Source organism: Triturus cristatus, chromosome 6 (genome assembly GCF_964204655.1).
Source record: "Triturus cristatus chromosome 6, aTriCri1.1, whole genome shotgun sequence".
Classification (NCBI taxonomy): domain Eukaryota; kingdom Metazoa; phylum Chordata; class Amphibia; order Caudata; family Salamandridae; genus Triturus; species Triturus cristatus.
The window spans coordinates 1,521,501,491-1,521,514,605 of NC_140589.1; the positions used below are offsets into that span (position 1 = coordinate 1,521,501,491).

Here is a 13,115-nt window from a genome sequence, read left to right on the forward strand (position 1 = left end):
CTCCGTAAGTAGTGTTGCTGCTCTTGTGGTACCAAAGTTAACTTGGAACAAAGTCAGACGGCTCCCCCAGAGGGGACAGCTAATAGAGACATGTATGTCAAATATGGTATTTCTCCAATAATGTACGGTACACTGTGGAACAAATACACAAAGAAAGATTGTGATCTGCAATGGCCAGTGAATGGGTCATTCGATTTTTAAAAGGTTCAATATGTAGAGCAGTGTTTATTTAAAAGAAAAAGTAGACAGAATATTTTTGATTGTGTGTGTATGTGGGAGAAAGAAGTACGAGAGAGAGCGAAGAGAGCAGAAGCAAAAGCAGAAAAAGAACAACAAAAAACGATATATCAAAAAGCGCTAGAATTAAAAAATGAATAAAAGAAGGAACAAATAGAAAAAGAATATAGGGAACGTCGATTAGAGGTAAATGGCCAGTACCCTATTAGGCGCCCTATTTAGCCCATACTTAATGAACCTCAGGATGACTGCATCCTATTAGAACGCCCCCCACCCCTGTATAAATTTCCCACTCCAAGTGCCCCTGACGAGGTTTCTGACGACGAGCATTTGTCTTCAGACAACAAAGAACAAGATAAGCAAGATGGGCGACAGACTCGCTTTACTTTGACTAAAGCAGAAAAAGATAAATTAAAAACCGCTGCTAGAGAGGAGGCTCGTCGGCCTCAAACTGCATCTGTCATTGTAGCTATGGTTTAACAATGGCAAAATATGGAGCAATTTTATTTTGTAGAAAAATTTGCTTTGGAGGTAATATTTGATTATAGACAAATTTCTCAGGAACTAGAGCCAGCTGATATAAATACTGATTATAAACGATTAACAGAGGGGACTTTCCCTTTTTCGGCCTTATCTGATATGATTTGACGAGTGGTTAAAATACGAGATGCAACATTACGTTTACGAAAGGAGCAAGAATTTGGTAGAAAACTGAGAGGTATAGAAGCAGTTCAAACTCAAGCACAGGACGCAGATGCTCCGGTGGAAGAGGTTGCACCCAGTAGTACTACAGTTGCTATAAAACCTATGCGAGAAGCTGCACCCCTGTATGTTTCTCCAAAGGCTGCGGGAAAAAATGATGATAAAACTTCGGATGATGCAAAGGGATAGTTTATATATAATTGGGTTTACACTCCTTGGTGTAGAGCTGACGTGATGGCTCTTGAAGCTGCTTTGCCCAACCCCCGGAAAAATCCTGCCGCCTTCTATGAGGATGTGGAAGGAGCCATTAGCTCCTGCACTATGAACTTGCCAGATATTGATATGTTCTTCTGGCTTATTTTTCCTCCTGATATATGGAGAACGATACGTAAAATAGATGAAAATGTAGCATATGGTGATACCGGGGAACATTTAGAACAAATAGATGCGAAAAGAGAGCCTGCACAGAAACCTCAGAAGGAGATATTAGATCTTCCTAAAGCTATTGGGGCAGATTTACAAGCCCCTTGCGACACATTTATGCCGCTGTTGCGTCACTTCTGTGACGCAGCGGCGGCGTAAATCATGCGCCATGTTGCGCCGTATTTACAGCGTGACGCATCTAGGGATGCGTCACGTTGTAAACCCCTGCGCCACATGAAACCTGCGTCAGGTTTCATGTGGGCGTTCCAGCGCAGGGTGGGCGCTCCCTCGCAGGTACGCCTACTAAAAGTGACGCAGTGAAATATACAAGATTTCACTGAGTCACTTTTATGGCCATGCTGCGTCAAAACCCTGCGCCTGCTTGAAGCAGGCGTAAGGATTGATGCAGCATGTTAGACATAGGGCACCCCCGAGCCTTGCTGGAGCCGCGTCACGCTTGCGATGCAACTCCAGCAATGCGCCGCATTTCCACCGGGGGATGCGACACGCATCTGCCCATCCATGCGCCACAGCGCACCGCATTGTAAATGCGGCGCATCAGTTGTGGCGCACGGGTGGTTTTGCGGGTCGCAAGTGTTCTGACGCATCCCTGCTGATTTGCAGAGATGCGCCAGACCTTGTAAATCTGCCCCATTGTGACTAAGTTAAAGACTCACATACCCCTTATGAAAATAGATTGGACTACGTTAGTGTCCTGTAAACAGAAAACAAATACGTCAGTGTCTGATTTCTTTTCAAGGTTTGAGGAAACATTCCATGATTTTAGTGGTCAGTCATTGGCCAATGATACGGGTAAGCATTTGTTTGTCAATACATTTACATTTATCGCTAATATGTTACCAGAAATAGCTAGTCGCTTAAAGGCCAGCGAGAGTTCTTGGACCACGTCTTCTCCAGTTTCCCTTTTGACTATGACCTAATATTGTGAGTGGCAGGAACAGGAAGCGAAAGGCAGGGAGGATAAGAAGGTTAAAGAATTAAAGACAAAAGTTATGTTGCCTCAAGTATATGGTCCACCATTTGGGGGGGTGGAAGATGCGGACGTGCTTCTGGTTCTGGTTCATACAGGCGCAACCCATAGTGCTCTGTCTAAAAAATTGGTTCCTAGGGCTCCCATGTCCGGCACAATGATAACATCGCTAGGATTCGATGGGACATCTACACCTATCCCACTTTCACAGCCACTTGAATTCAGACTTGATAAATTAACTGCAGGATGTCCATTTTTGCTTTCCCTACCACACTGGACAACATTTTGGGTATCGATATGCCTAAATATTTTCGTGCCACAATATGTTGTTCTCCGGAATGTGTGCGTGTTATTTTGAATGACAATTATCTAATGGTTGAGAGATCTTGTCTTATCAATGAGGATGTCGCTCTGGCATCCTTACCCAGTACTTTGTGGGCTAAAGCAGATACTGATGTGGGTCAAATGGTTATTACACCTGTAGATATTCAAGTAAAGGAGGGTGTTTAGTTGCCTCGACTGCCCCAATACAAAATATCCCAAGAAGCTGAAGAAGCATTAGCACATATTGTTCAGGATTTTATTAAAATAGGGGTAGTGGAGGAAGTCCCCTATACCACTTGCAATATCCCTATCCTTCCTATTTTGAAAAAAGATACTGACACTAAAATCTACAGATTCATTATTGATTTGCGAGAAGTTAATAAAATTGTAGTGCCCCGATATCTGGTAGTTTCTGATATCACTATTCTTCTCACTATGGTCCCTCCTACTGCCACTGCATTTTCGGTGATCAATTTGAAGAATGCTTTCTTCTCGATACCCATTCACCCTGAAAGTCAATATTTTTCGGATTTACGTTGAAAAATAGATCTTTCTGGTTCTGTAGAGCTCCACAGGGCTATACAGAAAGTCCTAGTATTTACAGTCAGGCATTAAAAAGACAGCTAGATTCCTTTCATGTACCATCAGGGGTGGCTCTTATCCAGTACATCGACGGCATCTTGTTGGCTGCAGATACCCCTGAGCAGTGTGAAGAAGGAACACTGTTATTGTTATCATTTCTTGCCTCTCATAATCACAAAGTCTCGCGAAAGAAATTGTAATTTTGTAGACAGCAGGTTACCTATTTAGGTCACCTCCTGTATAAGAAGGGATTTGCACTTACACCAGACCGCATTCAGACTATTTTAGATACTTCGTGCCCCGTACTCAGAAGGATGTCCGTGCACTGATTGGCCTCACTTCTTTTTGTAGGCAGTGGAACCCTAGTTTTTCACACATTATTAAACCTTTGTTGGCCCTTTTGACTAAAGACACTCCGATGTCCCTCCCATGGACTACTGAATGTCAGAATGCCTTCCAACAGTTACGCCAAGCTCTTTGCTCTGCACCAGTATTAGGAACTCCAGATTACACTAAGACTTTCACCCTCTTTGTCCACTAGAGGTAAGGTTGTGCCCTCTCAGTTTTAACACAGACAAACGGTGATAAGCAACGTCCTTGTGCATATTTCTCAGCTGTCCTACCTTGACCCAGTCGCCCGTGCGCTGCCTGGATGTTTCCGAGCAGTGGCAGCAACGGCTGTATCAATACGTTAGACTGAAGGAATAGTTTTGTCACATAAACTGCTTGTGTTAGTAGCCCATTCTGTTGATGCTTTGCTAAATCAAACGGAAACACAGCATTTGAATAGTGCTCGCTTGACAGGATATGAATTGACACTTTTGGCCCCTCATATTACACTAAAAAGATGTCTGACCCTAAACATTGCTACACTATTGCAATTTCCAGCTACTCAGTCTCAGTCGCAAGAGTTACATGACTGTATATTCCTTACTGAAGAGCAAACAAAAGGCCGTGTTGACCTACAAGATACACCTCTCCCTAGTGTTGATGGGGAGCTATGGGTTGACGGCTTGTGTCTAAAATTGCCTGATGGCACTACATCTGCTGCCTATGCGATTACAACATTTCAGACAGTAGTTGAAACAGCTCGCATCCCACAGAAGTTGGCCTAAGCGGCCGAGCTGATTGCACTGCCAAGAGCATGTGGGCTTAGTACAGACTTACTTTTTAACATTTTTACCGACTGCCAGTATGCTTCCGGGGTGGCACTCAATTTTGGTCGTTTGTGGAATGAAAAGGGCTTTCTCACCTCACATGGGACACAGATAGTGCATGGAGAATTAGTACATAATCTTCTTACTGCCCTAACCTATCATAAGAAAGTGGCAATTGTTAAGTGTAGTGCACGCAAGAAAGAGACTGATAAAATAGGAGCAGGTAATGCCTTTGCAGATCACACAGCACGTGAAACCGCAATGCAGTGAAGTACCACATCTATGTATGTAGTGAAGTCACAAGCTGAAAGTTGGCATGATGCCAGGCAAGAGGTGCTGGACATGCAAAAATCTGCCTCCACTGACGAACTAGACCAATGGTCTAAGGAGGGAACACTAGATGATGAGGGCTGCTGGAGGAATAAAGACATGCCTAAATGGAAGTTACCCACAGCCTACTATTTGTCCCAGTTAACTGACAGCTTGTCTTCTATTTATCAGCAGATACGGGAAGCCCTTCCAGACAGGGCGCAGGGTGATGGCCATGAATTTGTCTTGACAAAGTCGTTTCAATAGACCAGTTCCCTGGCACCTCGTTGGTGCGGACCAGAACAAGTCCTCCTGGCTACCAGAACTGCAGTGCGAGTGACCAACCGGAAGAATTGGGTGCATGCCACCCATTGTTGAAAAGTCCTGCATTCCCTTGTGAGCCCAGCTGCTTTGACAGACCATCGCGACATCCTGGTCACCCAGAAAGGACGAGCTGTGTCACCTGAAAGACCTGAGGAAGTCTTCCCAGGCCACATGATCCCTGGTACATCTAGATATCTGCTTTGATCCAGGAAGAAAGATATTTCATTGCAGAAAGAGACTGTTTGAGCCGCTGTCCTGGGTGGTTAAAGACTGACTACAAAGTGGGGTAGCCTATTAGTGACTTCTCGTCCCAACGTTAGTGAAGAAACCAACACCTGCCCACGACCTTAGGGCACCATCTGTTTTGTTGTTTACTGACAAAATTAACATGCCGAAGAAGAAGAATTCGAATGCTGCAAAAGTCTGTAGTAAAAATATGATGTTCGCTATTGGACTAACTTTGACTGTTGTCATCATTGCTCTAATAATGTGGGTTGTAGAGGAAGTAGCTCTGGCTCGAAGCTTTTTGACTGTTACTACTCCTATCCCCACCAAACATTATTATTTTACTCTTCCCTATCATGAAAAGAAGCACCGAATGTTGTATCTCAATAACACTTTCATACAAATGTTGCATCATACTCATAATGCTATGAACATTACCAACTGCTGGGTATGTGGAATGATGCCAGCTCATCAGAAGAAGGTAGGAGCGCCTTTCATTCCCTTGCCATTCTCACATAATGGCTCCTGTAGAGCCTGGTTCACACTGTTGTGGGCCTCTGAAATTGCTAATATTACTCTAGCTGATGTAGGAGGACTTAAGGCAAAACTTAATAAAGTTTGACAGATGAGGAAGGGGACCCACAAGCCAAAGGAACTGTATGGGAAATGGAGGAGTATCGCAAAGGAAATTCCTCCACACGTTATGTTTTCCCCAACACTCGAACGGCCAAGGGTAACGGGCCTTTTGTTATTGCTGTTACTAGAGCCCGAGTAAATCTTTGTGTGAGCAGTTTTGGTAGTAACCCAGTGGGAAAAAGTGACTGTTCCACAGTATTGAACATTACTGGAACGAACAATAGCAGTTTTCTTTCCTCACACAACACTTATTTCATTTGTGGGAGTAAAGGCTACTATTATCTACCAATTGGATGGTCTGGAACATGGTATGTGTCCTTCTTGCTTCCTTCTGTGTTCCTAGCACCTGCATCTTATCATAAAGATCAAAAACTGTTTAATAACATTTCCTTGAACCGATTCAAAAGAACTATCAATAATGATGAAGTGGATCAAACTGACACTGCATTACAGCAATATGTTGACTTTAATTTGGGACTCCTTTTCTTTGTTGGTGCAGCTTTGAATAGCAGGAAAATCAGAAGCTTAATCTGTGTAGTAGAGGCTGTGACTAATCAGACAGCAATGGCGCTTGGAAATATTACAGAAGAACTCCAAATTACGAGAATTGTGACTTTACAAAACCGGATGGTGCTAGACGTAATTCTAGCTGATCGTGGCGGAGCATGTCGCATTATCGGTAGTAGTTGTGTATTTTATCCCTGACCACGCCCCTTCTGTTTATGATGCCATTTCCAAAATGCATAAAATAGCCACTGAGATACATCAAGATTCAGGAACATGGACTTGGGCTGGATGATTCTGGAGCGTATTTTCTGTATTGGGTTTAAAAATATTATCGGCCTTTTTCATAATTTTTGCAATTCTCTTCTCTTGTTGTTTATGTATCCAATGTGGGTCAATGCTTTGTTCCCTCTGTATTTCCACTTGCACTACTTGTCTACCATCTAAGACGAATGTCCAAAATGTAAATGCCCGTTTAGCAATAGCCCAAGAAGTCATCGATATTATGCTAACTGATATACATGATGTTTATCGTACCCCTTTCAAAGCATAAGAAAATGTCTTTGCTTATGCTAAAAGGGTCATCTGTGGAAATGTGCAATATTTTACATTAGCATAAGTGACAGCCATTTGGCTGTGGTGTCCATTTCACTTCCTTCCTAATTCTCCTGTCCTCTGCTGCTCATCTTTTCACTCTGCTTGTGTTATCTATTTTAGTTGACTTCCTGACTGAGCTAAAAGCAATGTACTTGCTGAGAGTTTGTAGCTGCCAGTGCACCTGGTCTCAGATGTTAACTGTCAACCATTTACTGCTGCTATAAGCATTCCTGCTCCCCCTCCCACTTTGCAGACCATGTAGTTATTCATCTGCCCTTGTTTGCTGACAACTATTTCTAAAACGTGTTCTTCCTATTTCTGTTCACATGCTTACATTGCAGAAAACCGGTATAAAAGGGACACGGTTTGTGAATTTAGTGTACTACTTCCTGCAGCACTTGAGAGTGTTGTGTGGATGTGGTTCCACTCATGAGTGATTAATAAACTTGTTATTTATTCCAACTCTAGTGCTGATCTCTATTTTGTTGGTTTCTGGACCCATGGACAAGAGGGTGTCCCTGCACCAGTGTGCACACTTTTAGGCACATTTCCACAAAACCACCACCAATACCACCACCAGTTCCACCAATACCACCACCAGTTCCACCAATACCACCACCACCAAAAGTGCCACCAATACCACCACCACCAATGCCACCACCACCACCAATACCACCAATACCACCAGCACCACCACCAATGCCATCATCACCAATACCTATACCACCACCACCACCAATACCAATACCACCACCTCAGTGCCTTTCGCTCACTAGTAAAAGCAGAGGCACTGTATGAGGCCATCCCTCCATCCATGCCTGCCATAAAGCACAGACTGCCCTGTACCAGGAGGTGAAGTGAGGGCCCTACTACATCTAGAGTGTTTTTTATTAGGCCAAAAATATCAATGACAAACTGCACACTCAAATCACGGAGAGGGCAGGAAATAGCTCCCCCTCCCGATCTTCCTCCTGAGCCGTAAAAGTGTTGGAAAGCTTTGTTAGTGTTTATAGCTCAGATCATATGTAACTCTCACGTCACACTTTGTGCCTGTGTAATTTACAACACTTACACATCTTCTTCAGAGCACTATTTATCACTGCTTTGAAGACGTCGCCGGCCGGTCTCTTTTTCTGATATTTATAATCTAACAAGCGGTCGAAAAGGCCCTTTATTGCAATGCAATAGGTCTCACATTTGCAAGAGTTTAAGCTATTAGTATTGTAAATGACAATTCCTTTTTATTTATGTTTTGAAACCCAAAACATAAATAAAAGGCATTGTCATTTACAATGAAATAGCTCAAACTCGCGTGAATGCGAGACCTATTGCATTGCAAATGGATGTTGATTACAGCAGGTCTTCCAGACAGCGCATGCGCTGTCAATGCTCAACATAACACAGCATCAGGCTGATGGGAGGTTATACAATCAAGTAAGTCCAAGTAGTTTTTGGGGTAAAGAAAGACATTTATAAGAAAACAGTTAGGAGACTACTGAGTAGAATGAGTGATAGACTTTAAAGACACAGGCAGAGCCTTAATAAATAGGCATGGGCGGTAAATTCCGTTCCGCTCGCGGAATTTGGGTAGTTTTGAGCTCCACGGAGAACGCAGAATTGCCAAAAATTCCACGATCCTCGGCTTCGCGGAATTTTTTGCTTGTTCGCGCTTTCAAAATGCGTGTTTGCAAGATATTTCCCCCGAGCACGCAAACAGCGTTCGCGAACAGGAAAAAAGCATTGCGAACGGGCGGAACAAGCAATTCCGCATGTTCGCTGACATTTTTTACCGTTTCGCTGAGCTTTGCATAGTGCGACTACGCAAATTCCGCCCACCCCTATTGATAAACCACTAAACAGTCACACGAAAACGTAGGGGTGCGTAAGTAAGCCCTGAGCAAAATACTCAAGGGACTGTTAGGAGGTGGTGAAGAAATGCCCTCTCATAAGAAGCAATTTATATAACCCCCAAAGAGTATGTGACCGCCAAGGGAAAATTTGGTGCATAAAAGAGGAACGAGTAAAGAAGGAGCAGGTCGGACAATGCTGAAGTCTAGAAATATGGTGAACAGACGCAACTGTGCTCGCCATTGATGCACTGCTAGGTACTCATTAGCACTCACTAAAGAGGACTCGGTGAAGGTAGGAGGCATGGCCTGGGAGAACAGAACGCTCACCTCGAGTGTGACGATCACAAAATAGAGGTAAGAACTGCAATCCTGACTGAAGCCAGCCGGTCCTGGCCCGGCCACTAGGCTCCCCTAGTGACAATGCAATGCCGGGAAAATAAAATGAATTAAGATGATGAGAAAAGCAAAAAACATAAATAAAGGCGGCCTCTGACTGCTAGCCACTGTAAGACAGCTGAGCGAAATGCAGGGTGGAGCAAGTCACTACCACAAGACGGTACAAGCAAAGAAAAGTGAGTGGAGACTGCAAGGCCTACAATTCCGTCATGGTAAGGAGAAGGACCGAAAGCAGATGCTAGATGCAGTACAGACGCGCATCATCGCCTGCTAAATAGGCCGCCATTTAGGCAGAGCATGGCCTGTAAGACTAGAACGCTCACCTTAAAACAGAGGTCACAAAATGGAGGGGAGAACGAACATCCTGACTGTAGCCCAGCGACTCCGGACACGGCGGCTAGGCTCCCCTAGCAGCGGTGACGGACTGGAAAATGAAAAATAATGCCAATGATAAAACTAAAAACACATCAAATTAAATGAGTGGGACCGGTGCACTATTTGCATGTGTGAATAGGGCAGTGGCTTTCCTATTCCTCGTTCACCCTTCAAAAATTCAGGTGAAAGGGGGCAAATTTAAGGCCATAATAATTGGCTAATCCTTATGCATATAGTAATTGGTATGTAAAGCATGGATCACAACATGCTAAATCATTAGATTAGTTAATTTCACATTTCCCAATTGTTTTTGAATCCGTAAATGGTCGGAAATATAGTATCTGTGAATCATGATATGTAAATTACAGACACTATATTAAGGAGTGATTCTGTAAGTTAATGCCTCCACGAAGTGTTGTGGAATAAGCATCGTTAATTCATAAGGTAACACATGGCCCGCGCGGTTTTGTAAATGCTGTTTTGTAGTTTTACGAGACCATTATTTACCGATACCTGTTATGTTTTGCACCCGTAAAATACCTTTATATCTAAGTAAATATGTAGTACATACATTAGAAGAGAGAGATATACGGCCCGTAAAAGGCAAACACTCTCTCTCCCAGAATACAAGATGCTGACTTGCCCCTCGCCTCTAAAGCATTCCGTTGCCTGCCATCTACCTAAGCGCTATATAAAGTCCAAAACGCTTTGTGGGGTATTGTGATTGCCTTCATTTGTGACCTTCATGTGCGACCATCTGGTATATCAAAAGCATACATGACACACATTGCCATTCTTGGGGCACAATGTTTATCTGTATTTTGTTAAGAGCATTGCTCCTCGTTTGGGGCGTCTTGGCACTGAAGATTAGAAGTCTATGGTTACCAAAGTCAACGGTGGTCAGTTGATAGAACTTAGAAAGATGAAACTCAAGGTTGGCCCACGGAGATTCCAAATTGGAACCATTTGGTCAAACGAAGATTCCTGGCTTGAACGCCTCCGTGCACTGAACCACCTGACCCGGCTACGTTCATTGTCGCATTCATCGTAAATGCTTTAATTAATGCTATAAGATCAGAATATGTGTTGAAGGGTTCGAACATTGTTCTCGTTTACAGTGATCGTGCTTTAATGCGACGGGGTAAGGTGAAATAAGCGCTTTTTATTGGCTGCACGACTTTCCCATGCAGCTTTCGTGTGGGATGATTGTGGGGGAGGGAGGCGTAACTACAACTTCGCATGGTTCAGCTCACTGAAGGCATCATCAGTACCGGAGTGGAGCGCTCGCCCAGCAAACATCCGCAGAGATTTCCCAGATGCCTTTGGCTAAACTGCTGTGGAATCTGTAGTCGTGCATTCGCAACGCTGCTTCTGGGACCCGGCGTCTAATGGGGAGGACGCTCTTTCCAGAATTGCAGTGCTGAGCCCCGCAAAAATACTTTTAGGATCCGGTATTATTTTTACGTTTGATTGAGAATATGCAGATCATGTTGAAGTAACCGCGCGGATCTATCATACTGCACACGAATACCTCCGCACAGTATATGTTGCAGAGCCGGCTTTGCGCACACGCCTTTAGGTTTTCCTTACAATGGATGCAGTAGCCCCTCGGGCAGCTGACGGTGTCGCCCCCTCTCTTAAGTAGGCGAGGGCACGGTACTGCCGAGGCGTCGCGCGCGCCTTCCTTACTAGAGGCGCAGCCTGCACGTTGGACAGCTCCTAGCGCACGCTCCGTCTTGTCTGCGCCCGAGAGGTTTCAGCACTTCGGACAGCGCTCGGCGCCGGTAGAGGAGCCGAGTTCACCACCCACATAAGAGTGATCTCTCTGGGCATTCCCGCGCTTCCTGCTTTCCTGACTCGGAGGACGGTGGAGCAGAGATTTAAGCGGATGTTTGCAAGAGAAGACGGTCCTCATTGTCACCTCACAGACGAGCCTGGTCCTAGCTCCTTTGGAATTACCTGCTGGCGCTGCTGCTTCCTGAAAAGGGTTCAGTATTTCATTGTTAACTTATTCAGCCAGAATTAAAGTATGGGAGAAAGCGCGGAATGCAGAAAGAGAGCGATGCTTGGCGTCCTGGGGCTCAGCGCATTGTTGTATCTTTTCAGTGAGTATCCGCTGCTCTTTTACACATGTTTTTTAAAGTCAAAAGGTCAAGATGCATATATATTGCAGATACTGCCGCTTGTATGCATGATTATACCTCAGTCTCAAAAACGCATTCACGAGAAGTAATGTTTTTTTTTTTTTTATATCTAATTAAACGTTTTCTTTCTTCTGTTAATGAGACCGCGGCAGCCCTCCCCACCCAAGTCCCTCCCAGAAAATAACTAATTGTCTGGAGATAATGTAGCTGAACGTCGTGAGTACAACTTTCGATGTGTAACAGTCCTGCTGTTTCTGTTGTGCAGATGCGACTCAGATCTTGGCAGAACAAGAGGTCGAAAATCTCTCCGGGCTCTCGCGGGATCCCGAAAAGGACATATTTGTCGTTCGTGAAAATGGGACAACCTGTCTCCTGGCAGAGTTTGCAGCAAAGTTTATTGTGCCCTATGACGTGTCGGCCAGCAATTACGTTGATGTAAGCAATCCTTTCAACATCAGTTACTACTTGATATACTTGTTGGTATTCCAATGTTAACTAATTTAGCTGTAGGGCCAGGTTTCAGATCTAAAGGGATGTAACAAAGGCAGTCAAGGCATCGAATGCCGCAGAGCGCTGGCGCCGCGGACCCTCAGATCAGACTGCAGTCATTAGATGTGTGCAGCGCCGTATGCATGAGAAGACATTGATGGTCACATATCCTTATTCTGACATCTAAAGAACACACTTTGTAATTTACCAACGATTTTGAAAAAAAAGTTGTAATTTAAGACACCATTGGAAAGCAATCTTCAAAACCTGTCAAGTAACAGTTGCATGTAGATCATTCTTTGCCTATGGGTGTACCCCGGTATAAAATGAGTGTACACATTCATATGTGTGCTGGTGTGTGTGTGAGGGAGAGAGTGAGTTTACAGATTAATATTTTATACTTTTATTTACCATATTGCTATACATTACCCAAGTAAAAGCTCTTACTTTAACATTACATTTAACTTGGACTACATACTCTACACAAAGAGTCCTTTCAACTTCCAATATGTAACATATCAGTGGAGTAAGGCGTGTGTGTACCACTAGTTGTTCTATGCTGCATGCATCAGAACAAACTCACTGCATAATATTATGCCTGGTATACACCTACCCTGATTGGCTATATTTTATAAATAATTAAAAGCATATGTATATAAATATACCAACACACTCTTGCTCTCCAGCATACATGAGCATACAGACATCTCCATCTATTTGTGACATGTATGAATAAATACGTATGCATTCATATATTATTACAGAGATAATCACGTCTATCAGTTTTTTTTTTTCAAGTACCTGTGAGTGTGTGTGTGGCGACAATGAAAATATATATATATATATATAT

The 13,115-nt window shown here is 43.7% G+C and overlaps 1 protein-coding gene across 2 annotated transcripts in view; it reads left to right on the forward strand.

Moving 5' to 3' along the window:
- Positions 1-11,424: 11,424 nt before the first annotated feature.
- Positions 11,425-13,115, forward strand: part of LAMP5 (lysosome associated membrane protein 5) — a 133,553-nt gene continuing 131,862 nt past the window's right edge. For both annotated transcript variants that reach the window (XM_085612655.1, XM_085612658.1), the window contains exons 1-2: positions 11,425-11,737; positions 12,042-12,211. In XM_085612655.1, the coding sequence (XP_085468781.1) occupies positions 11,662-11,737; positions 12,042-12,211 (246 nt within the window). In that variant the 5' untranslated portion in view covers positions 11,425-11,661. The remainder of the gene's footprint in view (positions 11,738-12,041; positions 12,212-13,115) is intronic.